Source organism: Anomalospiza imberbis, chromosome 32 (assembly GCF_031753505.1).
Source record: "Anomalospiza imberbis isolate Cuckoo-Finch-1a 21T00152 chromosome 32, ASM3175350v1, whole genome shotgun sequence".
In the NCBI taxonomy this organism is placed as follows: Eukaryota; Metazoa; Chordata; class Aves; order Passeriformes; family Viduidae; genus Anomalospiza; species Anomalospiza imberbis.
This window is the reverse complement of record NC_089712.1, coordinates 559,265-586,047: the sequence shown is the minus strand read 5'-3', so window position 1 is coordinate 586,047 and position 26,783 is coordinate 559,265. Positions and strand designations below refer to the sequence as shown.

At 52.9% G+C, this 26,783-nt stretch overlaps 2 protein-coding genes across 2 annotated transcripts in view; both read right to left on the bottom strand.

Moving 5' to 3' along the window:
• Positions 1-4,168, bottom strand: part of LOC137463911 (zinc finger protein 271-like) — a 309,559-nt gene extending 305,391 nt beyond the window's left edge. The window contains exon 1 of the mRNA XM_068175283.1: positions 3,508-4,168. Within this exon, the coding sequence (XP_068031384.1) occupies positions 3,508-4,153 (646 nt within the window). The 5' untranslated portion in view covers positions 4,154-4,168. The remainder of the gene's footprint in view (positions 1-3,507) is intronic.
• Positions 4,169-23,688: 19,520 nt separating this feature from the next.
• Positions 23,689-24,671, bottom strand: LOC137463914 (olfactory receptor 14I1-like). The gene has a single exon (XM_068175285.1). It carries the CDS (start codon positions 24,669-24,671, stop codon positions 23,739-23,741), a length of 933 nt encoding a protein of 310 aa, XP_068031386.1. The 3' UTR covers positions 23,689-23,738.
• Between the last annotated feature and the right edge of the window lie 2,112 nt (positions 24,672-26,783).

Here is a 26,783-nt window from a genome sequence, read left to right as displayed (position 1 = left end):
CTCTTTGGCCTGGTTTGGGTTCCCCAGGGCAGGAAAGATGTCTGGCAGCTGGAGCAGGGTTAGGGAAAAGCCTCCAAGGTGGGGCTGGAGCCCTTGGGCTGTGAGCAGAGGCTGAGGGAGCTGGGCTTGTCCAGCCCGGAGCAGGGAAGGCTGAGGGGCTCCTCATCCCAGCCTGGCAGTGCCAGCGAGGAGGGGATGGAGAACACAGAGCCAGGCTCTTCACCAGGGGCCTGGTTAGAGACAAAAGCCAAAAGCAGCCTGACCTCCCTTCTCCATCCACCACTGACAGCTTTGTAAATCAGGAAGTATTTGAGCTGTTTTGCCACCACTGCAGGATGACCAACCGGATAGAAGAACTTAATTCGGTTTATATCTACCACAGAACGACGTTTGTCTAAAATCAGTTTTAGTATGGAAATCACTTGTGGATGCTGGACTCATCCAACACTGCTGGGACGTTGCACATAGCTCAGGGAAGAGTGTGATTGTTATTAAATTGTGTCCTGTTCAACCATGGTCTGTTGGCCATGAAGAGAAACTTTCTGTGCCTCTGACTCTCACGAGTTCCTGGCCCCCAAAGGACACAAACCTGATGAGTTGTGGTTCCCACTCCAGTGGTGGCGCTTGGGCCTCCCTCCATCCCCAGAGCAGAGCTCCCTTGTCCCAGAAAGTCCCTGGCAATGCAGGGATGAAGGAAACAGGACAGGCTGAGGGGATCAGGGGCAGGGCACAGCCAGGGATTTGGGGTGGTTGTGAGCCCAGGGCAGGACCCGGCCCTTGGCCTTGGTGAACCTCATCCAATTGTCCTGGGCCCATGGCTCCAGCCTGTCCAGATCCCTCTGCAGAGCTTCTGCCCTCCAGCACAGCCACACTCCCACCCAGCTTGGGCTCACCTGGGAACTGACTGAGGGTGCCCTCGATGGCCTTGTCCAGATCAGCAATCAAGAGATTTCACTGACCTGGCCCCCATCCTGAGCCCTGGGGACACCCCTGGGTGTGACTCCATTCCTCAGCTGCTCTGAGTGCCAGGGGTTGGATGAGGGGAATGGTGGTGAGGGGTTGGGGACAAAGTGTTATTGATTGTCAGCCATGAAGGGTCTTGATTTACACATTAATTCAGACTGCATTAGGAGGTGCTGGGGGTCAATATCAATTGGACATTGCTGATATCCATCTCTAAACAGGAAAAACTGGAAAAGAAAATTGGACAAAACAGTTCTCTCTGCATAGTTTGCAAAACAGTATATTCACTTTAAATACACTACTGAAATCTGTCTAATTCATCACAGAATAATTGAAAGCTTCAATTATTACCATGGGCTTTTCTTGTTTGGAAGTTTTAAACAAATGTTTATGAGCTTTTCTCACTGAATTCCTGAACTGAAGAGCTCAAGAAAGAAGAGGCCTGTGGAGAAGTAAAATTCATCAGCAACCTCCAAGTGGCTGAGTCTCCATCCCCATCAGAGAAGCAATGAACAGAAATGGGCACAAATTAGATTGTCCTAGATTAGGGCAAATTTGGGAGAAGACCTCCGGAAGGAGCCCCCAGAAAGCAAACCTTCACGGCCCCTTCCCCACCTGGTTCGGGAAGAACTCCCTCGGAGAGTAGTGGAAAAAAAACTGTTTATTTAACAAGCAAAACACTCCCCAGTACAAAAACAACACCAGATGACAAAACTCTTTCACCGTTCTGAAGAGATGACAAATTCAGAAAGTCTCTCCTGGGGGTGGTCGCCCCGTTCTCGGTCTCTGGCGCAGGGGATGGCTGCTGCAGGTCACAAAGTGCAGGCTCTCGGTGTCTCTTGGTGTTTCCCAGGTCCCGGTCTGGAGCAGGTTCAGATGATATTCAGAATGGGGAAAGGGAAGGAGGAAAAAAAAACAATCCAGGGTAAAAATTGGACTGCCTAGCCTAGCTAAACTAACTAATAAGCAAAAGCAAAAGAAAAGCGAAAAGCAGGCAAGCAAGCGAGCAAGCCAAACCTCTCCTTGACACAGACCATGGGGGGAGTTGAGCCGGCTGATAAAAAGATAAAACAATCCTTCATTTTCAGAGTCAGTCCTGATGGCGCAGAACATAATATCAGGCATAAACAGAACACATGACTGGGGATACAAGCACCATAATGTCACCCTAAGACAGCTTTGTGGCTGCCCCAGCTCTGGGATGGGCCCTGGGCCTGGAGCAGGAGCAGCTCTGGAGGGCCCCAAGGCCGGGCTCTTGTGCTGGCCTGGGCAGGTGGGATGGCAGCAGGGGCTGCAGAGCTCTCAGCACCTCAGCCCGAGGGGAGCAGGGCACCCAGGGAGCCTCCTTTGGCCTTGGCCAAGCCCCTTCCCCCATGGCTGGGGCTGAGTCCTGGGTGAGCTGCAGCTGCTGCTGTGCCCTGGCCAGGAGCTGAGGCCGTGGGGCCAGTGGCCAGAGCAGCCTGGGCTGAGCAGAGCTGTGGGGCCAGAGCCGGCTGGGCTGTGCTGGGGAGAGGCCCTGGGTGCTGCACAGAGCTCAGGGCAGCTGGCAGAGCTTGCAGGGAGCTGGGCTGGGCTCAGAGAGCCTGGCACAGAAACCATCAGTGTCCATCCCTGTGGCAAGCACATTTCTCCCTCTCTCAGGATTTTTATAAAGGTGCACAGAGAGAAGTGAAAGAGAAAACATTTTCTATTTCTGCTCCTTGTTTTTCTCTTGTGGAATGTGTTTGGAGATTGTTTACCTAGAGCGAATGCCTGGTTGGATCACGGTGGATTGTTTGGGCCTGATGGCCAATCGGATCCACCTGTGTCTGGACTCTGGAGAACAGGGTCACGAGTTGTGGGGAGAGTGAGATATGATAGTTAGAGAGAGTAGCATGTAGTTTTTAGTATCCTCTTTTATATAGTATATTAATGTATCATAGCATAATTATAATAAAGAAATCATTCAGCCTTCTGAAATAAGTCAGATATCATCATTCTTCCCATTGGGTTCGCCGACAATTGTGGACATGTGCCCTGCCTTTGATAGCTTCAGAACACCCAAATCTTCCCAAATATTCTATTGAACCAACCCAAAAATCACCCCCAAATCCTGGTAAATGGTGCAGCTTTAGATCTCTTTGCCTAATTTCTTTATTTTCACCCCAGTTTTGGTTGTTTAGACATGGTGAAGAAAGAAATTATTTAAATTGAAAAGACCTAGAAGATCATGCAGCGCTGCTTGATGCCACCAGAGTAAATAACTGAACAGAGTGGGTGAGATTTTTTGGGGTGTAAAGTCAAGAAATCACTTTCTCCCAATGAATTTCCAGTTTAGATCAGAGTCCTGGTGGATGTTCCTGCCTCTGTGTTCATCCAGGTGCCTATGGGGATCCAGGAGGACATGGAGACCACCAGCCAGGTGTCTTCTCAGCAGGGATCACAGGGAATGTGGGTCACCAGGGCTCTGACCAAAGTGAGTCCTCCCATGGGGGATGGAGTTGGAGCAGGGCACGAAGCTCTTCCTGCAGTCCGGGCACTCACAGAGCTTCCCTTACTGGTGCCTCCGTTGGTGTTGGGTCAAGTGAGAGCTCTGGGTGAAGCTCTTCCCACACTGGGGACACTTGTAGGGCCTCTCCCCGGTGTGGATGCGCCGGTGGGTGACAAGGGTGGAGTTTTGCTTGAAGCCCTTCCCACAGTCAGGGCAGCGGAAGGGCCTCTCCTCTGTGTGAATCCGCTGGTGCAGGAGGAGATTGGAGCTGGTCTGAAACCTCTTCTGACACTGGGGACACTCGTAGGGCCTCTCCCCCGTGTGGATGCGTTGGTGGATGGCGAGGGCAGAGCTGCAGCTGAAGCCCTTCCCACACTCCCCACACTCGTAGGCCCATTCCCCGGAGTGGATCATCTGGTGGTGGATCAGGTCAGAGCTCTGCCTGAAGCTCTTCCCACACTCCAAGCACTTGTAGGGCTTCTCCCCATGGTGAACCTGCTCATGGACCACCAGCTCCAAGATCTGGCTGAACCTCTGTCCACCTTCCTGGCACAGGGTGGGTCTTTCCTCCTCAGAGCACCCTGGGCTGGGTTTGCAGCTCCTCCTCCTGTGGGATCTCCAGGGCTTTTCCTCCTTGTTGGATTCCAATGCTGTGGAGCTGCTCAAAACGGCCTTTTCAGGGAGGTTCTGCCGCAGGGATTTGTCCTTCCTGGTCTCCATCCTCAGCTCCTTGTCTGAGGGAGGAAGGACAAGGAGACTATGAGATTTGCCCCTGTGCCAGAGGGAAGGGGAAGGAGATCCCCCCAGTGCATCCCCAGCAGGACGGGGTCGGCAGTGGGGCTGTCCTGAAGCCGGGGGCCGTGCTGGGCTGGGAGGTGGAGCAGGAGAGAGGGGGAAAGGGGCAGTGACTTCCTCCTCACCTGCCTGGGTGTCCCAGGGCATCTTCCTCTTCCTCACAGCCTTCACCTCCATTTCACGAACGTCTGCGGATGGGAAATTCTGTTTTGGGAGGAAAACAAGGTATGAGCACACTGAGTTTTGTACTGGTTTGAAGGCAATCCAGGGGGACAGTCTAAGCCAGAATGACAATTGAATAAGAAAATTGAGCTCAAGACAATGATACAGAAACACTGGCTTAATCTGACAGAGTCAGGATTTAACCTGACACCCCGTTGGTCAGAGTGGTGGTACCCGTCTGATGAAATGGAGGCTCCAGCCCTGTTGGAGTGATGATCGTGATTCTGTCAAAGCAGTGATCCTGTAGAAGGGTCTGGTCTTCCTCTGAAGGTCCAGTGGTGGTAATGGAGCTCTTGTCCTCTGGGAATCCAGTAGGCAAGGTGGTCCTGGTGTTGGAAGGGTGAGATTATATCCAGGTAGGAATGCTTGGTTCCTCCCCCTGGGCAGAGCATCCCACAATGGCATGATGTAATTTTATCAGTCCTGCAGTGGCACTCAATGGCCCATTAACAGAAGATAGCCCCTGGAGGGCGTTATCAGGGCTGAGCCATGGAAGAGATAAAGAACACTGCCCCACCTGTTTATCACAGTTTATGAAGATGGTGACTGAAAACATACTTTGGGTTACATCTTACATTGCACCCTGAAACAGTGAGGCAATCCCTGCTCGGGGTGGGGGGTGAACACCACCCCCCTTTCCCAAACTGGCTCAGGTGTAAAACCCCCACCCTGGGAAGGCCCCGCACACAGGGGACAATGTCACACTTGCCCCACCTCAGGGGAGGTCTCTGTCCCTGTCACTCCCTTGCTCTCCCCCCTTTTCTCTTTCTTCCATCTCTTCCTCTACCTCACATTTACTGTTCAATAAAATCCACTTTGGATTTGGTCTCGTTAGCACCTTCATTGGGGCAGAGGCATCTCTCTAACAATTTTATTAACCAGACTGAGACATTATTTTGGCGCAGTGAGTTCAGGGCATTGTTGTCTGACCCCAAGTGCCTTTGACAACAGCATGGTTCCCTCCTCTCAGGAGGTTCAGGCTGTTTCTGGAGGAACTCTTGGAAACTTCAATGCAGCTTCCTCTGAGCGACTTCTGGGAGAATTTATGAGGAAAATGGCTGTTATGGGTGGCCAGTGTAAATAAAATATTTTGTTGTCCTTCCTAGAAAAGTTTGTTAAAATCACTGGAGGAAAGGAAGCAAATGATACCAGCGAGACTGACAAGGATCATTCACCACAAGGCGAGGAACACAAGGCTACTAAAGTCCTACCAGAAGCCCAGCTCAAGTGTCTAAATTCCCAAATAACTCCCGAATTCACAGGCTTGGGGGCTTTGCCAAATGTGAGAATCATTATTTTCTTCGTCCCTGTCTCCTTTGTGATAGCTGCACATAGATTTGCCTTCCTTCTAAAAATCTATATTGGGACAAATTTTCACTTTTCTTTTATCAGAACCTGCCAGCAGCTGAGCTGGAGCTGTGCAGGAACCGATGAAATTTGGAATTGCCACAGAATTGCTTCTATTGTCAGTTTATTCATGTTTGGGATTTGTTTGCGTTTCCATCACAAGTGACTTGTGGGAAAATCAAATATCTGTCAAGTATTTTATGCAGAGTTAAGTTTGATTTCTTATATCTGTTTAAAAACTAAAAAAACTCAAGTTTTTTTTTTGTCCGGTCCGAGGAGATGCTCGAGGGGTCTCTGTGCCTCTTGCCCTGGGTGATGCTTGGGAGGGGCTTGGGGGGGGTTGTCCCTGTCCCTGTCACCCCAAGCCATTCCCCAGGGGGTGTCCCTGTCCCTGTCACCCCAGGCCATTCTCCTGGGGGTGTCCCTGTCCCTGTCACCCCAGGCCATTCCCCAGGGGGTGTCCCTGTCCCTGTCACCCCAGGCCATTCTCCAGGGGTCTCCATCGTTCTCATCCCAGGGAATGCCTGGGGGGTCTCCCTCCCTCTCACCCTGTGCCAGGGGGTGCTCGGGGCAGTCTCTGTCCCTCTCAGCCCAGGGGATGCTCGGGGTCTCTGTCCCTTCACCCTGGGGGATGCTCGGGGGGTCTCCATCCCTCTGGCCTCAGGGAATGCTTGTGCAGGGCTGGGGACCAGGGGCGCTGTGTCCCTCTCAGCGCTGAGGGTGCTCGGGGCTGGGCGGTCTCCGACCTTCTCATATCTGATATCCCTCCTCTGCCTGCCGGTACCGGGTGATCGCCACGTGGCACCCCACAAGGTCCCTGCAGGACCATTTCCGGCTCTGCTTTGGGGTCCTGCAAGACCCAAACATCCCCTGCCCTGCCAAACAACCCTGCCGGAGACCCCGCGATGGATTTGGGGCGAGCTGCCCCTCCCCGCTCCCCTGCGGTTCTGGGGGGGCGATGCCGGCGGAGCCGCAGGAGCCGCGGCCCGAGCGGGGGAACCGCGTGGGGTTGGGGCTGGGGCTGCTCCTCCTCCCGCTCCTCCGCTGTCCCTCCTCCCGCTCCTCTTCCTCCTGGTCCTTCTTTTCCTCCCGCTCCTCTTTTTCCCTTTCCTTTTCTCCCTCCTCTCTCCCTCTTCTCCCTCCCGCTCCTCCTCCGCTCCCAGCCCGGCTCGGGCGGTGCCGACACCCAAAAGCAGCCGCGCTCTGCCCTGGGGGGGTTCCAAAGCGGCCCCGCCCCGCCCGGCACTGGGAGCGCTACTGGGAGCACTGGGAACGATGGTGAGAGCACCGGGAAGGAGCTGGGAGCGCTCTCCCTCCCAGTACCGCCTTACTGGGAGCACTGGAAACGATGATGAGAGCACCGGGAAGGAGCTGGGAGCGCTCTCCCTCCCAGTACCGCTCTTACTGGGAGCACTGGGAACGGTGGTGAGAGCACCGGGAAGGAGCTGGGAGCGCTCTCCCTCCCAGTACCGCCTCACTGGGAGCACTGGGAGGGAACTGGGAGCAAACAGCGCCCGGACGCGGCTGCAGCCGGCGGGGGCGGGGCCAGGCCAAGGGGCGGGGCTATGCAAATACGGCGGGAGCAGCGCGGGGTTTGCTCGGTCACGTGAGGGCCGGGGGGGCTGGAGCGATGGCGGCGGCGTCGGTGAGAGGGGACAGGGACCGGGAATGGGGACAGGGAATGGGAATGGGGACAGGGAATGGGAATGGGGACAGGGACCGGGAATGGGGACAGGGAATGGGAATGGGGACAGGGAATGGGAACGGGGACAGGGACCGGGAATGGGGACAGGGACCGGGAATGGGGACCGGGAATGGGGACACTAACCAGGACTGGGGACGGGGCCAGGGAATGGGACCAGGAATGGGGACAGAGACCAGGAATAGGACTGGGAATTGGAGCAGAGAATGGGGACAGGGACAGGGAATGGAGACAGGGACTGGGAATGGGGACAGGAACCAGGACTGGGGACAGGGACTGGGAATGGGACCAGGAATGGGGCAGGGACAGGGGGTCCTTGACCAGCTTCCCCAGAACCTCCACCAGGGTCTCCCAGTGCAACCGGAGCCGCTCAGCCTGGTGTCCCCAAAGCCCTGAGCAACCCCCACGGCCCTCCCAGGAACCCTCCGGTCCCTCAAACCCAGCATCCCCCACATTCCCTGCAAGACCCCCATGTCCCCATCCTTGTCTTAGCTCAACGTCTTTATTTTTACCTGCTTTTGAGGGTTTTGAAAGGGCAAAGAGAAATGAAAAGAAAAATCCAGGCCAAGGGGAGCCAGGAGGATGTGGAGCCCCCAGCCAGGTGTCTTCCCAACACAGATCAGCGGCACCACGGATCACTGGGGCTCTGCCCACCGGGGCTCACTGGGGATCATCCAGCACGGATCCTCCCGTGGGGGATGGAGCTGGAGCAGCGCACGGAGCTCTTCCCACACTGGGGGCACTCGCAGGGCTGCCCTTGGGGGTGCCTCTGTTGGTGTTGGGTCAAGGCTGGGCTGTGTGAGGAGCTCTTCCCACACCTGGAACACTCATAGGGCCTGGGACATCACCAGGAGCGGGGCTGGGATGTGCTCTGGTGCCTGGGACATCACCAGGAGCGGGGCTGGGATGTGCTCTGGTGCCTGGGACATCACCAGGAGCAGGGCCGGGATGTGCTCTGGTGCCTGGGACATCACCAGGAGCGGGGCTGGGATGTGCTCTGGTGCCTGGGACATCACCAGGAGCGGGGCTGGGATGTGCTCTGGTGCCTGGGACATCACCAGGAGCGGGGCTGGGATGTGCTCTGGTGCCTGGGACACCACCAGGAGCGGGGCTGGCTGTGATGCTCTCCGGTGCCTGGGACATGACAAGGGGCGGTGCTGGCTGGGGTCTGTTTGTGCCTGTGAAGTGCCAAGGGCAGTGTCCCAGCGGGGCAGCTCTCAGTGTCCCCAGCAGGTCACAGTGTCCAGTGCAGCCCGTGCCAGCGGTCACTGCGCACACGGGGCAGGCTGGGCTGGACGGGGGTCGGGGCAGAAACGCCGCCCCCGGGACTGGGCTCTCCCCCTGCCTCTGGGGCCCAGCCCCTGCTGGGAGCGCCTTGGGCAGGGCACGGGGCTGCTGCTGGGCCAGGGGGACAGGCCTTGCCCCCTGCCAGCTGCCCGGGCCCCTCTGATGCCTGTCCCACGTCCCTGTGGCTCCTGTCCCCACCACTCCCCACCACCTTCACTCCCTCCATCAAAGCCCCACTCAACCTCTGCACGGTGACCTCTGGAAAGAAAGAAAGAATGAAGGAAAGGAAGTGTTGTCTCTTCACCCTGGCTGGATGCCAGGCACCCACCAAAGCTGCTCTCTCACTCCCCTCCAGAGATGGCCAGGAGAGAGAAAACAGAAGGAAGCCTTCATGGGTTGAGTTAAGGACTGGGGCAGATCACTCAGCAAATGCCATCATGGGCAAATCATTTTTGAAATTAGAGATATTAGTGGAATTTATTGCTATCCAGATCAGGGCAGGATAGTGAGAAATACAATAAAGCTTTAAAAACCCCTTCTGCTCATCCCTCCCTCCTTCCCAGCTCTACCTCCTCCCCCAGTGGGTGCAGGGAGACAGGGAATGGGGGTTCTGGTCAGGTCATCACCTCTAGTTTCTCCTGCTGCTCGGGGAGAGTAGTTGTTCCCCTGCTGTGCTGGGGTCCCTCCCCAAGACACTTCTCCATGAACTTCTCCAAGGTGAGTTCATCTCAGGGACAGCAGTTCTTCACAAACTGCTGCAGCGTGGCTCGCTCTTCCATGGGCTCACAGGTCCTAGCAGGACCCTGCTCCAGCGTGGGCTCCTCTCTCCAGGGGTTTGCAGGTCCCTGCCAGGTCCCTGCTCCAGCACAGGTTTCTCGTGGGGTCACAGCTCCGCTCAGGCATCCCCCTGCTCCGGCACGGGCTCCTCCAGGCGCTGCAGGTGCATCTCTGCTCTCCGTGCCCTCCATGGGCTGCAGGGGCCCAGCTGCCTCACCAGGGACTGCACCAGGCAATCTCAGGGCAATCAGCTCCAGCACCTGGAGCAGCTCCTGCCCCTCCTCCTGCCCTGCCCTGGAGTGTGCAGAGCTGTTCCTCTCACATGTTCTCACCCTGCTCTTCCCTGCTCAGTTACAATAAAACGATCACCAGTTTTTGTTTTCTCAAATCTCTTATCCCGAAGGCGTTACCACCATTTCTAACTGGCCCAGCCTTGGCTGGTGGCCGGTCCATCCTGGAGCCGGCTGGAATTGACTCTGTGGGACATGGAGGAGCAGCTGCTCTGCCAGAAGGTGCTCCTAGAGCCCCTCCCTTACCAAAACCTGGCCATGCAAACCTCGTATAAGTATGGTAGAGTTTTCATTACCATTATTATTTCAATGATCTCTATTTTTGCTATTAATGGTACAGTTGTTATTACTAGTATTTTTAGTCTTTTTGACTATATTAATAGTGGCTAGAGTAGAATCAGGTTCTTCATTGCAAGTAGAAGTTAGAATTTTGTCAGTCTCTTGCCCTGCCCTGTTCTGTGTCATTGCTGCGTGTGAAGCCGCTGCTGCCAGGGCTCCCCATTTCCCTGGTTTGGGAAATTCCATGGCGTTGCTCCCATGTCAGAAAGAGAGGGCTCATTCCATTCAAATGGATTGCCCGAGCTCTTCTAGTCCCAGTGTTGGAAGCTTGTTTTCTAACATTGTTGACTTTCTCAGCTTCTGTTAACATTTGTGATTTTATCACAAAATGTTCTCGGATGTGATTTTCCAAGATTCTCTAATCAGCTTTCAGTTTGCTCTTGGATTTCTTAATGGTGTGTCTGAACCGAAGGCAGCGTTTTGGGTGGGAAGGCTTCAGTCGGAGCTGGGATTGCCTCAGCAGCAGCTGGTTTTGCACATGTCGGCAGAGCTAACAGAGATTCCGGGAGCTGAATATTCTGCCTCGTTCGGAAGCCGCAGTGCCCGGCTCGGGGGAGCTGCGCTGGGAGCTGCAGGTTGTGCCGGGGCCGGGCAATGGCCGGAGCCCCCGGCAAGGGCCGGCGATGGACACCGACCCTTTGCTGGGCAGGGGCTCGGGGCCCTGCGGCGCCGGGCGGTCGGTGCCCGGTCACGGCGGGACTGCGGGAGCCGGGAGCAGCGAGAGAGCCCGGGCGGAACATCAGCACCGGGGCGGGCACGGCCTGGGAGGGGGCACAGCCCGGGGGTCCCGCGGAGCCTCCCTGCTCCAGAGCCGCAGCTGCGACAGCGGGGCCGCTGCCGGGATCTTTGGGGCAGGGAGAGCCGCAGGCGGGCGTTCCAAGTGCCTCCTTCGGGGCAGGATTTTGTCCCGGTGCGGGGGAATTCCCGCGGGCTGGGGCCGCTGCCGAGCGCCGCCGCCTTTCCCGGGAGCCCCCGGGCAGAGCTCTCTGCTCGGGGCTGTGAAAAACACGCTCACTCTCCTGTGAAAATTTAAACATTTTAATACAGGACGATAGGAGACAAGGACCATAGAGCAAAGGTTGTTACGGCCGTGTGCATCTTGGCACTGATCCAGGAGCACACTTATCTCTGGAGATTCCCATTAAATACCTTTTCCCTCCCATCAGCCTGTTGCATATTCATAGACCCTTATGCATAGTAAACTTTTTTCACAAACTAGTTTACATATTCCAGGAACTGTTTAGAGTGGCTCCCCCTCCTCGGTTCCACCCTTTTAGAGCATGCGTATTCCTTGGTTGTGGTTTTAGTCCTTTTTTATCATCATCTTCAGTTTTGGCCCCGGCCCTCACTGCCTTCAGACGGTGAGTGCTGATCGTTGGCAGATCCGTACAGGTATCCTCATCCTGTGTTCATTGCCATCCAAGCAGGCACTTTAACACAAGCATACTTGTTAGAAACATTCCCGGTACGAAAAGTGATTTCAGCATTTAATGTAATAAAAAAAGAAAGGCCTAAAGCATGGAGGCCCGCGGGCTGAGCAGGAGCGCTCCCCTCAAGGATGCTGCAGCGCCGGCGCTGAGTCTTCTGAGCAGCGACGTCCCCGACGTTCCAGGTGGAGCAGCACAGGTTCCGTGGGTCAGAAGCCCCCTTTGTATCCTGTTTTTTGTCCCTTTGGATCGGCTTCTTTTTGGATCCCTCATTTGCATGAGGGTTTAAGGCGCTCGATTGGCCCGTGACAGTTCAGTCCAGGCTGGCTCCTTTCCGTTGGGGGGGCTGCACTTTACTTAGGTGTAATACGGTACGTGGAGTACCGTATTTCTTCTAACTACCCTTCAAACCCCTTTTACCATAACCAAACCAACAGTACACGCTCAACAGCGATCAACTATTTTACAATAGTTTCTAACCTAGTTTAACAATTCCCCCTCTAACGATTTGATCAGTCTTCTAGCCTGCATCAGCCTTTTAAAGTCCAATTTCTAATTTTCTCAGTTTCTTATACTGTTCAAGCATATCTCTGGCATTCTGATCACTCTGTTCTTTTATTAGCATCACTTTTTTGCCATTTTTCCCTTCTACGTTACCTTGCAGCATGATGCTGCCTTGGCCAATGCTGGGTACTATCAGGACTAGACATGGAATTGCACATGGTAGAAATATTACACTTACTAGTGCACACACTACAAAGAAGACCAATTCCTTCCACCATTTACCGTTCCAGGTGAACAAGTTGTCCCGCCAATCGGGGTCTCCAAAAAGGGGGTCCATTTTTGCGTTCCAGCATAGGTTAGTTTCCTAATATTTTGAGTAATGTTTTTAATTACATGACTGTGGTCATCGATCTCTAGGCAGCATTCTGAAATGTTAAATTTCCCACAGATCCCTCCTTCCTCTGCGAGGAGGTAGTCCACTGCCAATCGAATTTGGTAAATTACTGATCATGTTTGTGGTTGCTGCTGGCTCAAGAGATCAATGGTCAGAGTTGTTTGATTGGACATTATTTCAAGTACTGCTTGTAACGGATGATTCGATTGAGCATGTATACTGGGCTTCTGTACCCCCAGGATCCACCTTGGGCCCAGGCAGCCGGCCCATAAGTATCGATAATCTTTAGTGGGGTCCAACTTTCATTGTTCCAATTTTGGGTTCTGCCAAGTAAACTCCTTTTCTTTCTGGCCAGATCATCATATACTGGGACTCTCAAGTGTGATTTCACATCCTTAAGCAGTAAGAAAAAGGATGGTTTTACTGCTCCAATTGTGCAGCTCCCAGTCCACCCTCCCGGTAACTTCACATATGCCGTGTTACCACAGATCCAAAAAAAACTTTTAGGTGCATCCCAGAAATTAGAATCTTGATTTGCTCTATGTTTCCAATATTTGGATAGGGTTTCTATTGCCCAGAATGGGTTAATATAATCTCCTAAGCATTCAAACAGTTTTTCACTATATACACATCTACTTTCAGTTTTTTCTATTGACCAATATGAATGGGGGGTTTCTGGGATCCACCTGGGGTGTGTGTGTCATTTGCTGCTAGATATCTTTCACATGGTGTTTCTCCTGCTTCTATAGTATGCATTTTCCCTTTCCTTGATAAACACTCTTCCCCTATTATTGTGGATTTGAGCTTCCACTCTCCTTCCCTTCTTTTGGGTACCACCATACTTTTTTTCATGTAATCCATTTTAAAATGTCTAGGGGACCCAAACTGATACCATCCTATGGACAAATTTTAAGTGTGTCCCCTTGCACACCCAACAATCAGTCAAATTCAATTATTTTGTAATCTTTTCCACCATATCGATAAAAAGATTCTTACCATTTATTTGTCCCTCCCTATCCCTTTGTCCTTTCAATTGCACTTCTTTCTCCTTGAATGTATCCTCTAAGTTGGTTTTACTTTCTTGTTCAAAACATACCCATCTTTCTTTCATGCGGCACTCTCCTGAGATCCTCTGACTTGGGTTTGCAATAGTTTTAGCCAGCCAATATATTTCATTATCCTCTTTACAGGTTGTTAACTGGGAGTGGTCGATACATTTGGGATTCATGTTGGTGTGCACTCTGATGAATGCACTTACTGTATCTCCTCTACACAAGGGATAGTAACTCTTCTCACAAGTGTTTCCTCCACTTCCTCCGAAGTGGATGAGTAGCAGCATTGCTACCAGTGGGAGTCTGGTACGGGCTGGCCTCCTCACCTCTCGATCCACAGGGCTTTTCTCGGTGCCCTGAGAGTCTTTCCCAGAGGTAGTTCCTGATCTAGTCTTGCCTCCCACTTCTGGTTTTCCCTCCTTCTGGAGACATTCTGCCGTGACCCTTATCTCACCAACTCCCTTCCCTCAATTTGGTCCCAATGAGGGTTGCAAGGGGAGTGCTCTATGGAGCAGTACTGGAAACTGAGATGTTATTCTGATTGTCAATTCTTAGCTAAACAAAACTTAAATTTATCCTATAACTATAACAAACATTAGCAAACTTTAAGGATATACGGATAACAATGTAGAGGTTTCCTGTGGGGGGGTTGTGTTCAGGGCTGCACTTCTTTTGGTGCTTTCCTCAGGACCAGTTTCAAGTCTTTATCGTCTCTGCTGGCTATAGTCCATTCGCTTGCCTCAGCTGGGGGTTGTACTGGACCCTTCACTCCACTTGCATGAGTCCAGCCCTGCTCCTTTGTTCTCACTGTGGTGTTTGCTGCAAGCAGTGCCTGGAAGGGGCCTTCAAAGCGAGCAGTTAGTGGAGGGTTTTTCCATGATTTCATCAACACCCAGTCTCCTGGGTTAGTACTATGTATTTTACAGTCCAGTGGGGAAGTTTGGGGAAGGTAGCCCTTTTTCTTTAGTTCTTCCAGGGTTGTTGTTACTGTTTCTATATATTTTTGCATGGTCATCCACCCCTCTTGATGTTCCCCAGTACTGTATGGGGTAAGCAAGAAAGGCAGCCCAAACAACATTTCACAAGGAGAGACCCCTAGATCTGTTCTGGGTCTCGTTCTTATTCGTCATAGGGCTAGTGGTAAACATTTGACCCAATTCCATTGAGTTTCTAAGACCAATTTTATTAAAATATTCTTTAAGGTTTGATTTACCCTCTCGACCCTCCCAGAACTCTGAGGGTGCCAAGGGGTGTGTAACTCCCACTTCATTCCCAGGGCCCCGAGGACTTGTTGCAGAACACTGGATGTAGAGTGGGGGCCACGGTCTGAATCAATAAAATTTACGAGCCCGTATCTCGGAATAATTTCTTCTAAGAGAACTTTTGTCACAGTTTGGGCTGTCTCCCTTCTCGTGGGGAATGCCTCAAACCAGTGGGTTAGATGGTGAATCTCCTCTGGGGAGAAGAGGATGTTCATAATAGGATGCAGCTCTTCCCAGGTGTGTGTATTGGGACCCAGGAACTGATCTATTTGCTGTGCGGTGCCAGTTGGATCTTCTATTAAACCAACTAGCTCTTTCTTATATATTCTTGCTTCAGAAGCTGTCAGGGGTGCATTTATAACACCTATTCCTCCTACCCCACACCTAGTGGAACTTCCCTCAGGGGAAGCAGCCTGTCAGGATTTACCTCTGGCCTTACACCACTTTTTGATCTGGTATTACAGTAAGGGGCAGCATCTGAAGGCTTATTTGACTGGCTCACTAATTCTTTGTTATCACGTTGGGAGGGCTCAGTTGTTAGGTTGGAGGATATATCCAGAGGTTTTTTCTAAGGGAAAGGTGTTGTATTCTGACTTACAGGTGAAGCAAGTTGTATGTTAGTGGGGGTAGGAGGCAACGGGGAAAAAGCACCAAGGGGTGGATATATATGGGGGAGTGGGGTTGTTGGAGGGGGTAAAAATGGCATGGAGATTCCCTGAGGAGATAGAGAAGGGGCAGGGATCATTGGAGGGGGTAAAGGTAGGTTTTGAGAAGCAGGAGGCTGGGTGTTAAGTGGGGGGGTGGCTTCATAGTGTGAAAAAAGCCAATCACTTGGGTTTTTTTTTAGTTTTAAAAGTTTATTAGTAATAAAATTGTTATAAAAATAGCAATAAAATTAGAGTAATAAAAATTTGGACAATGAGGATTAGGACAATTACAAGACAATAAAAAGTAAAGAATTATGGATGTCCGGATGTTTTTGGGCACTAAGCTGCCAAAAACATGCCTTGTGAACAAAGGAATTACCCTTAACACCAACAGCCTGTTGCATATTCATATATCTCATACATGATGCATAAATTCCTTGCAAATTAAGAATTTTTCTGGTTGTTGTCAACTTTTTCCCCTTAATCCTAGTGGTTCCATAAAGATGGAGAGAAGGTGGAAGAATGTTTGTCTTTTCTGATAAGGAGGCAGTAACTCTTTATGTGTCTTGTCGTTGTTACTTCTGTGCGAAGAGTTTCTTGATTATCTTATCCCTTTTCTTGAGCTAGTAAAAATATCTGACATTGCAGTTTCTATTTTAACATTGTGTTATAACCTAGAACTATATTTAACACACTACTTAAGAGAATTAATAACTTTCTATCATTGCACATATAATATTTGTTTAATATTTGTGAAAAAAGCCAATCATAAAATATGCATTTTTCACACCTTGCACTCACTGCCCTTTTGTCACACACACACACACACACACACACACACACACGGACAGTTCCCAGTTCATTTCTGGTTTGATTTCCTGGATTTTGTTTGGTTTTGTTGTTGCTTTGTTTCCTTGGTGTGCCTGCAGTGTCCAGTCAGGAGCAGAGTGACTTTTGCCAAGGAACTTTGTGGTGCTGTTGCTCAATATTAAATCTGGTTTTTGCTGATCCCTTGCCAGGGATTTTTTCAGTGCTCTCAAGTCCTCGTTGGTAACAGGGTGAAGAAACCCTAGGCCAGGCTCTGGCCCTGGGGGACACGGGGACGCTGCCGGGGGGTCCCTGTCCCCCTGTCCCAACCCCACAGCCCCAGCCCCCGTCCCCGTGTCAGGCTCTGGGGTCGATCTCGTGGAACATCCTCTGGGGGAGGCTGCGTCGCCAGGGGCAGGGGGACCCAGGGGACAGGGGACCCCGTTGTGCACGAGCAGCGTTGGACTTCTCTGGGGGAACGGGGAGGGGGGGCTGGGGTGGAGTGACCTCCCCAGTGACCTCACACAGCCCCTGTGACGTCACACAGCCCCTGTGATGTCACACAGCCCCTGTGATGTCACACAGCCCAATCTGAGGTGTAACAGGCCACCTGTGATTTCATATAGGTGCCCTGTGATATCACAGCCTGCTCTTTGAGGTCCCAGTCTGCTCTGTGATGTCACAAAATCTGCCCTGTGATGTCACAGCCCAGCCTGTGATGTCATAGACACCCTGTGATGTCACAGCCAGCTCTATGATGTCACAGCCACCTTTGTGAAGTTATGCAGCCTCGCTGTGATGTCACAGCCTGCTCTGTGATTTCACAGTCAGCTCTGTGATGTCACAACCCACTCTGTATTGTCTAGGCCTTCTCTGTGACATCACACAGCTGCTCTGTGATGTCACAGAGCCCTTTTCTATGATGGCAGAGTCTTCTCTGTGGCCTCACAGCCCGTTCTGTGATGTCACACAGCCAGCCTGTAATGTCACAGCCGACTTTGTGGCATCACAACCTCCTCTGTGATGTCACAGCCTGCTCTGTGATGTCACAGCCTGCTCTGTGATGTCACAGCCTGCTCTGTGATGGCAGAACTCACTCAACATGACACACAGCACCTCTGTGGGCTCACAGACCCACCCTGTGATGTCACAACACCTTCAGTGATGGAACACAGCCACCCTATAATGTCACAGCACACTCTTTGACCTCACAGCTTGCTCTGCTCTGTGATGTCATACAGGCATCCTGTGATGTCACAGCCTGCTCTGTGATGTCACATAATAAACCAGTGATGTCACAGCCAACTATATGATGTCACAACCTGGTCTGTGATGTCACACAATCACAGAATCACAGAATTGCTGGGTTGGAAGAGACCTTTAAGGTCATCAAGTCCAACCCATGCCCTAACACCACCTCAGCTAAACCATGGCACTGAGTGCCACATCCAGTCTTTTTTTAAACACATCCCAGGATGGTGACTCCACCACCTCCCTGGACAGACAATTCCAGTACTTTATCACCCTTTCCATAAAAAACTTTTTTCCTAATATAAAACCTAAATTTCCCTTGGTGCAGCTTAAGACACTGTCCTCTGGTCCTGTCAGTTGCTGTGAGGAGAAAGAGACCGACCCCACCTGCCTGCAACCACTTTTCAGGGAGTGTAGAGAGTGAGAAGGTCACCTCTGAGTCTTCTCCAGGATAAACAACCCCAGCTCCCTCAGTCATTCCTCACAGGACTTGTTTTCCAGACCCCTCACCAGTGTTGTTGTCCTTCTCTGGACACGCTCCAGCCCCTCCATGTCCTTCCAAAATTGGGGAGTCCAGAACTGGACACAGCACTCGAGGAACGGTGCCAGTACAGGGGAAGAATGCCAAGCACACCAGTGCCAAGTACAGGGGAAGAATGACCTCCCTGCTCCTGCTGGCCACACCATTCCTGATCCAGGCCAGGAGCCATTGGCCTTCTTGGCCACCTGGGCACACTGCTGGCTCATGTCCAGCCTGCTGTCGACCAGTGCCCCCAGGTCCCTTTCTGCCTGGGCACTGTCCAGCCACACCATCCCCAGCCTAGAGAAGTGCAGGGGGTTATTGGGGCCAAAATGCAGGACTTGGCACTAGGACTGATTAAACTTCATCTTACTGGAATCTTCCATCTATCCAGCTGTTCCAGGTGTTCCTGCAGAGCCCTCCTACCTTCCAACAGATGGACACATGCTTCCAGCTCAGTGTCATCTGCAGTTCTACTAATGAAAGCCTCAATCCCCTCATCCATGTGGTCAATAAAAATATTGAACAGAGCTGGCCCAGCACAGAGCCCTGAGGGGCAGCACTGGTGACTGTCCCCAGCTGGATGCAGCACCGCTCACCACCACTCTCTGGGCCGGCCATCCAGCCAGTTCTGAACCCAGCACAGAGTGCTCCTGGCCCAGCCGTGGGCTGCAGCTTTTCCAGGAGTGTGCTCTGGGAGACAGTGTCAAAGGCCTTGCTGGAGTCCAAAAAGACAACATCCACAGCCTTTCCGGCATCCACCAGGAGGGTCACCTGGTCATAGAAGGAGACCAGCTTGGTCAAACACGACCTACCCATCCTAAACCCCTGCTGGCTGGGTCATCCCTGGCCATCCTGGAAGTGCTGTGTGATGACACTCAGTGTGAACTGTTCCATGACCTTACCGGGTACTGAGCTCAGGCTGACTGGCCTGGAATTACCAGGATCCTCCTTCCCACCCTTTTTCTGAATGGGTGTCACATTGGGCAGCTTCCAGTCATCTGGGACCTCACCAGTGAGCCAGGACTGCTGGTAAATGATGGAGAGAGGCTTCACAAGCTCATCTGCCAGCTCCCTCATCACCCTGGGGTGGATCCCATCTGGTCCCATGGATTTATGAACATCCAAGCAGCTCAGCAGGTCTCTGACTGCCTCCTCTTGGATAACAGTGGCCCACTCTGCTCCCTGACACCATCTACCAGCCCAGGAGGACAGTTGTCCTGAAGGCAAATCATCTTCTCACTAAAAACTGAGACAAAGAAGGCGTTAAGCACCTCTGCCTTCTCCTCATCTTCATATATTAAATTCCCTTCCACATCTAATAAAGAACAATGGTTGGTCTTACCCTTTCCTTTTATCATCGATATATTTGTAAAAACATTTTTCTTTAGCCTAAACTGAAGCTGTCATTTTAAGTTCAAACTGATCTTTGGCTTCCCTAATTTCTTTCCTACATGCCCAAGCAAGCCCCTTAAATACTTCCTGAGAGACCTGACCCTCCTTCCAAAGATGATACATCCTCTTTTTATTCCTACGTTCCTTCAAAACCTCCTTTCCCATCCAGACTGGACGTTTGCCTTGTCAACTCGTCTTTCAGCACGCAGGGAAAGTCTGTTCCTGTGCCCTCAAGATCTCTGTTTTTAAGCTTCCCACCTTTCCTGAACTCCTTTGTTTTTTAGGGCTGCTTCCCAAGGAACTCTCTGAATAAGTCTCCTAAGTAGGCCAAAGTCTGCCCTCTTGAAGTCCAATGTAAAAGTCTCATTATTGTTCCTCCTGACTTCACCAAATATTGAGAATTCTATAATTTCATGATCACTGTGCCCCAAGCAGCCTCAAACCAGCATATGTCCCACCAGCCCATCTCTATTTACAAACAACAGATCCAACATAGTCCCTCTCCTGGTGGGCTCACTCACCAGCTGCGGCAAAATATTGTCCTCAACAAACTCTAAAAATTTCCAAGACTTCCTCTTTTCAGCTGTATTGAGTTCCCAGCAGATGTCCAGCAGGTTGAAGTCAACTACAAGAACAGGGGCTGATGAGCCTGAAACATTCTCTAGCTGTTTATAGAATGAGTTGTCCACCTCTTCTTCCCAGTTGGGTGGCTGATACCAGACTCCCAGTGGGATGTCAGCCTTGTTGGCCTTCCCCCTAAGTCTTACCCATAGAAATTCAGCTCCATTTTCATAAGTTTCAGTACTTATGGTGTCAAAACCCTCCCTAATATAAAGGGCCACCCCTCCACCTCTTCTCCCTTTCCTGTCTCTCCTGAAGAGCTTGCAGCCATCCAGTGCAGCGCTCCAGCCATGTGAGTCGTCCCACCCTGTTTCTGTGATGGCAATTACATCATAGCTCTGCTGCTGCACCATGGCCTCCAGCTCTTCTTGTTTGTTACCCATGCTGCGTGCATTGGTGTACATGCACCTCAGCTGGGCTGCTGATTTCACCCCTAACTCAGGCTTACCACCCATGAGCCTGCTTCCAGACAACCCAGCTACATCTCCCTCTCCCTTCAGACCTAGTTTAAAGCCCTCTCAACAAGTTCTGCCAGTTCATGAGCTAAAATTCTTCTGCCCTTCACAGAAAGATGGAGCCCGTCTGGTCCAAGCAGGCCAGGTGCCATAAAAGTTGCCCCATGATTAAAGAATCCCAAATTTTTTGTCGATGACACCAACCCTTGAGCCACTCATTGATAATGTGAGCTCTCCTATTGCTTTCACTGTTTTTCTCAGACTCCAGAGGGACTGAGGAGAAGACTGTCTGTGCCCCTGTCCTATTAACCACCTGACCCAATGCCCTAAAGTCCCTTTTAATTGCCCTGACACTCCTCTTCTCAATCTCATCACTGCCAGCCTGGGGTATCAGCAGTGGGTAATAATCAGAGGGCTGAATCAGCCCAGGCAGTGTGTCAGTGATATCCCGTACCCAGGCCCCAGGGAGGCAGCAGACCTCTCTGTGGGGTGGGTCTGGTCGACATATGGGGCCCTCTGTTCCCCTCAGGAGGGAGACACCCACCACGATTACTCTTCTTTCCTTTTTGATGTTAGAGGTGCTGATCTGTCTCACAGATGAATCACAATTGGGAGGCTCACTGGGCAGATAATTTTCTTCTAAACCATCTGGCTGACTCTCCAGATCCAGGGCATCATACAGAATCTGAAGTGGCACCTGGTTTGTGGGAGGGGGTTGGGAGGAATTTTTATTATTACCTCCTCGAGTAGGTACCCACTCCCACTCCCCTTCATCGGCCAGGTGTCCTTCTATAGCCTGACAGTGGGAGGTGTGGGAGACAGCGGGAACCAAGGAGAGCATTGCTGCCCTGCCAGACCTCATGGAACCAAGGATCCATTGTGACACTGCAGGGCCCTGGGGCACCACGGTGCCATTGTGACACTGCAGGGCCCAAGGATCCAAGGGACTTTGTGACACCAGAGGGCCTCATGGATTCATGGAGACCATTGGGACACTCTGGGGCCTCATGGAACCGTGGTGACACCAAGTTGTCTGGGAGTGTGGATCTGCTGGAGGGAAGTAGAAATCTGCACAGGGCCCTGGACAGGCTGGATCCAGGAACCAAATCCAACAAGATGAGGTTTAACAAGTCCAAGTGCTGGATCCTGCACTTTGGAAATAACAACCCCTGCAGCGCTACAGGCTGGGGACAGAGTGGCTGGACAGTAGCCAGGCAGAAAGGGACCTGCAGGGACTGATGGACAGCAGGCTGGACATGAGCCAGCAGTGTGCCCAGGTGGCCAAGAAGGCCAATGGCTTCTGGCCTGGATCAGGAATGGTGTGGCCAGCAGGAGCAGGGCAGTGATTTTTCCCTTGTGCTCAGCACTGGTTGGGCAGCACCTCGAGTGCTGCGCTAGGTTCTGGGCCCCCCAATTTAGGAAGGACATGGAGGGGCTGGAGCATGTCCAGAGAAGGGCAACAAGGCTGGTGAGGGGTCTGGAGCACAAGTCCTGTGAGGAGCGGCTGAGGGAGCTGGGGTTGTTTATCCGGGAGAAGAGGAGGCTCAGGGGAGACAAGGCGGGGTCAGGGCACAGGTTGGACTTGATGATTTCCAAGGTCTTTTCCAGCCTTGCTGATTCTGGGATTCTCTGAAATAACCTTTGGAGCAGTTGCAGGAGGAGCCCTGGGCCTCCTCTTCAGAAGCTCCAGCAGCCCAGGTCCCTCAGCTTCTCCTCACAGCCCCAAAGCCCATCCTGTCAGTCCTGCAGAGCCTCTGCAGCCCCTCCTCACTGCCCAGAACAGGCAGCCCCACAGCCAGACACAGCAGCCCAGATGTGCCCCCCTGGCCTGGGCTGCCTCTGGCAAGGGAGCAGCACGAGGCACTGCAGGAGCCTGCAGACAATTCCTGCAGCACTTGTGGGATGATCCTGCTCCCCAAGGGCCGTTCCCATGGTGCCAAGTCAGGAACTGGAATGGGGAGTGGGGCCAGAGAGGAAAGGGCAAACAGGGATGGGCTGTTTGCAGGGGAGGGAACAGGGATGGGCAATGGGAAGAAATATGTACAAGGGAAGGAAAAAGAAAGCAAAGGTGAAGCCAAGGAAATGCTCAGGGCAGTTTGGGGGTGGCTGCCAGGCAGCCCTGGCTCTGAGCAACAGCGTCTGCAGTGGGACAGGAAACTCCCAGCTGATGGGAACAAACTTTCTGGCTGACTGCAGAGGCCAGGACAAAGCTGAGTGGTTTCCCTGGCGTCCCCCAGCCCTTCCTGGCCCCAGGGGCTGATGGCATTTGTGCTCCCTCAGGTTCATGTCCCCACAGCAGCAGCATGGGGGTGCTCCCGCCTGCTGTGTGCAATGCAAACAGGGGCTCCTGAGCCAGTGCTGCCGTGGCTGTGCCTGCAAGGATGCGGCACCTGTGTGAGCTGGGGGAGAGGCCAGGGCTGCAGAGGGGGGATGTTGTTGGCAGCTCCATGAGGACGCTCTGGGACGCTGCCTGGGCTGTCCAGCGCACTGGGGATGGATCAGCCCCTGCTCTGCTGCTCCTTCCCGTCTCCCCCAGGGCCCTTGCAGAGCACCAGCCATGCTGTTTGCCCCCAGCCTGCCCACGGCCAGCCTGGGGCTGCTTACGGGGGTTTTCTGTGCTGAGCATTGGCCTGGCCGTGTTCTTGAGAGAGCCTGGGCAAGGAGCCTGGAGCCCCCAGGCCCTGGCCTGAGGCGTCAGCGCTGCCCCAGCAGTGCCCATGGGCTGTCCCTGCTGCAGCCCCGGCACTGCCACCCCCAGGACTGTGCCGGGCCCAAGAGCACTCAGGACCTGCAGCAGCACCAGGGCCACCAGGGCAGCGGGGCAGGGCCACGGGAGCAGCACTGGCAACACCAAGTGCTGCTGCTGCTGGGCACAGCTGCTGTGCCAGCACTGATCTGGCCCAGCTCTGCACACAGACATTGCTGCTGCAGCTCCAGAGAAGGCAACAAAAGGGCATCTCTGCAGAAAACTCTGCTGGGAGATCCTTGAGTTCCTTTAAAGCCACCATGAGCACAGCCCCTCATTGAAACTGTCTGTGGCCACAGGGGAGGTGTAGAGAAACAAAAGGAGAAATGGCAAAATCAATGCCATTTCCTTGTGGTCAATATTAAAAACTAAGGCAAAGGAAAAAAAACAAACCCACAACCAAACCAACAAGAAGTATCAAAAATTACTTTTATTACAAGTGATTTGCAGAAATTGACCAGCAGTTTAATGTTCCTGAAACCATCCAGTCATCAGTGTCCACACTGCAGCCTTGAGCTCCTGGTTCCTCAGGCTGTAGATGAGGGGGTTCAGGGCTGGAGGCACCACCGAGTACAGAATGGACAAGACCAGATCCAGGGATGGGGAGGACATGGAGGGGGGCTTCAGGTAGGTAAATACACCAGTGCTGAGGAACAGGGAGACCACGGCCAGGTGAGGGAGGCAGGTGGAAAAGGCTTTGTGCCGTCCTTTCTCAGAGGGGATCCTCAGCACAGCCCTGAAGATCTGCCCATAGGAGAAAACCATGAACACAAAACAGCCAAAAGCTAAACACGCACCAACAGCAAGGAGCCCAAGTTCCCTGAGATAGGATTTTGAGCAGGAGAGTTTGAGGATCTGGGGGATTTCACAGAAGAACTGGCCCAGGGCATTGCCATGGCACAGGGGCAGGGAAAATGTATTGGCTGTGTGCAGCAGTGAATAGAGAAAGGCACTGGCCCAGGCAGCTGCTGCCATGTGGGCACAAGCTCTGCTGCCCAGGAGGGTCCCGTAGTGCAGGGGTTTGCAGATGGACACGTAGCGGTCGTAGCACATGATGGTCAGGAGCGAAAGCTCTGCTGAGATGAAGAAGGCAAAAAAAAAGAGCTGAGCAACACATCCTGAGTAGGAGATGGTGCTGGTGTCCCAGAGGGAATTGTGCATGGCTTTGGGGACAGTGGTGCAGATGGAGCCCAGGTCGCTGAGGGCCAGGTTGAGCAGGAAGAAGAACATGGGCGTGTGCAGGTGGTGGCCGCAGGCTACGGCGCTGATGATGAGGCCGTTGCCCAGGAGGGCAGCCAGGGAGATGCCCAGGAAGAGGCAGAAGTGCAGGAGCTGCAGCTGCCGCGTGTCTGCCAGTGCCAGCAGGAGGAAGTGGCTGATGGAGCTGCTGTTGGACATTGGCTGTGGCTGCACATGGGGATCTGTAAGAAAAGTAATCATGGAATAGTTGGGTTTGGAAAGGAATTTAAGTATCCTAGCACAGCTTGGGGACACTTTCCCCACCCCTGCCTGCCCAGGGCTCTGCTGCCTGGAGCTGTCCCTGCCAGCAGCTGCTTCCCTGTGCCCAGGGCTGGGCCGTGCCAGTGCTGCCAGAGCCCATCCCAGCCCTGGAGGCTCAGCTCTGCCCTGCAGACGCCCCCAGCTCAGGCACTGCCCAGGGGCAGCTCTGGCTCTGCAGGCTCCAATGTCAACGCCAGAGCAACCCTGAGGAGGCTGGAAAAGCAGTACTGATGCTGCCTGTGAGGGGCCCTGTGCTGATTTCTGTCACTGCCTGGTTTATTGACTCCTGAGAGAAAACTTGTTTATGTTTCTCAGCCTGAACTGAGTGATGAATATCTATGTGCAATTTCCGATCCAATCCACACAGATCAGTAGATTAAAAAAGCAGGATTTTCCCTTTTATGCAGTCCCTGCCTTGCTGAGCTCCCATATAATATACTTGGAAATGTTCTGCAGTTAAATGCCATGCTGGGAGCAGTCCTGCACAATGCAGCATCATCACCACACATGAAGAACACTTCCAAGCCCTACCAGCTGTCTCCTTCCACCCCCATCTTGTCCCCCAGCGCTGGGAGCAGCTCCCTGGGCCGGCTGAGAGCTGTCCCTGGCAGGCAGCAGAGTCCCTGGCCCAGCACAGCGCCCTGGGCTGCAGGACCCTGCTCTGCAGGACAGCCCTGGGCACCCCTGGCTGCTCTGCACAAGAGATGATCAGAGAATGGACTCACAGGGTCTGTGGGCATTGGGATGTTCCAGCTGTAGGAGATCACTCCAGGAGCTGCAGCTGCATTGTCCTGCAGCCAGAGGTTCCTGTGCCAAGGGCTGCCAGGGATTCTGCCCCAGGCACTTCTCAGCACCTTCCCAGCCCTGACTGATGGAAGCTCTCTGTGCCTCTGTGCTGTGCCTGAGCTGGCTGCAGGCAGTGCCCCAGCCCTGCTGGGCTGGGAGAAGAGCTGCTCATCCAGAGAAATGTGCTTTTGAAGCTCTCCTTGGTTACCAGGATCACCCTCTGTGCCAGGAGCCCGGCCCAGCTCAGCAGCACAGACACAGCACAAGGACTTTAATGACCCTCTGGGGCTTTGTGCTCAGGCCCTGAACATCAGGCCCTGAGAGGGAGCTGCAGAAACCTCTCCAGATCTCCAAGTCAGAATCCAACTCCAAAGTTTCTTTGACTTTTAATGGGTCCCACTGAGGGACACGACTGAGAAAGTGTCCCCAGGCCCCAGGCAGAGCAGAGAACTGGAGGCACTGATGACAGGTGGGGACAAAGAGAAGCCAAGTCCGGGTGCCCTGGGGCACAGCAGGGTCTGTGCCACCAAGGGCTGTCAGGAGACACCTTGTCCTGAGGCACTGGGGCCTCCTGGCACAGCCCCAGCCAGGCTGGGCACTGTCAGCCCCTTGTCCTGCCCTCACATCCCCCCCTAGCCCACATCCCAGTGGCCTCAAGGATCTGCTGGAAGGATTCTCTGGGGAGCCTTGCTCAGGAATGGCCCTGGGGGCTCCTTCATGCTCCCAGGGACTGCAGGTTTTTCAAAGCACTTTGGCTTTGGCTTTTGCCTTGGAGTCTCTGAGAGCTTTGTGCAATCCTGGCCTCCAATTATCTGCTGTAATTAGTCCCTGGAGAGGCTTTGTCAGGAACAACACTCAGTGGGGCTCATTAATGCTTCAAGGTACTTCAGTTCTTTTAAGGTACTTGGTGTTTCCCTTTTGATCCATACTCTGTGAGAGGTTTGTGCAATCATGGCCCCAATTATCTGCTTTAACGAGTCCCTTGAGAGCTTCGTGCTGACACTCAGTGGGGCTCATTGATGCTTTGAGATACTCAAGGAGTTTAAGGTACTTTGGGTTTTCCTTTCCACGCTGAGAGGTTTTTGTGCCATTTTGAGTCTCTGAGAGGTTTTTGTGCAATCCTGGCCTCCAATTCTCTCCACCAAGGACTGCCTGAGGAGCCGGTGTTGGGCATGGACCTCAGGCAGTCCCATTTATGGTTTGTGACTCCAACAACTTTGGGGT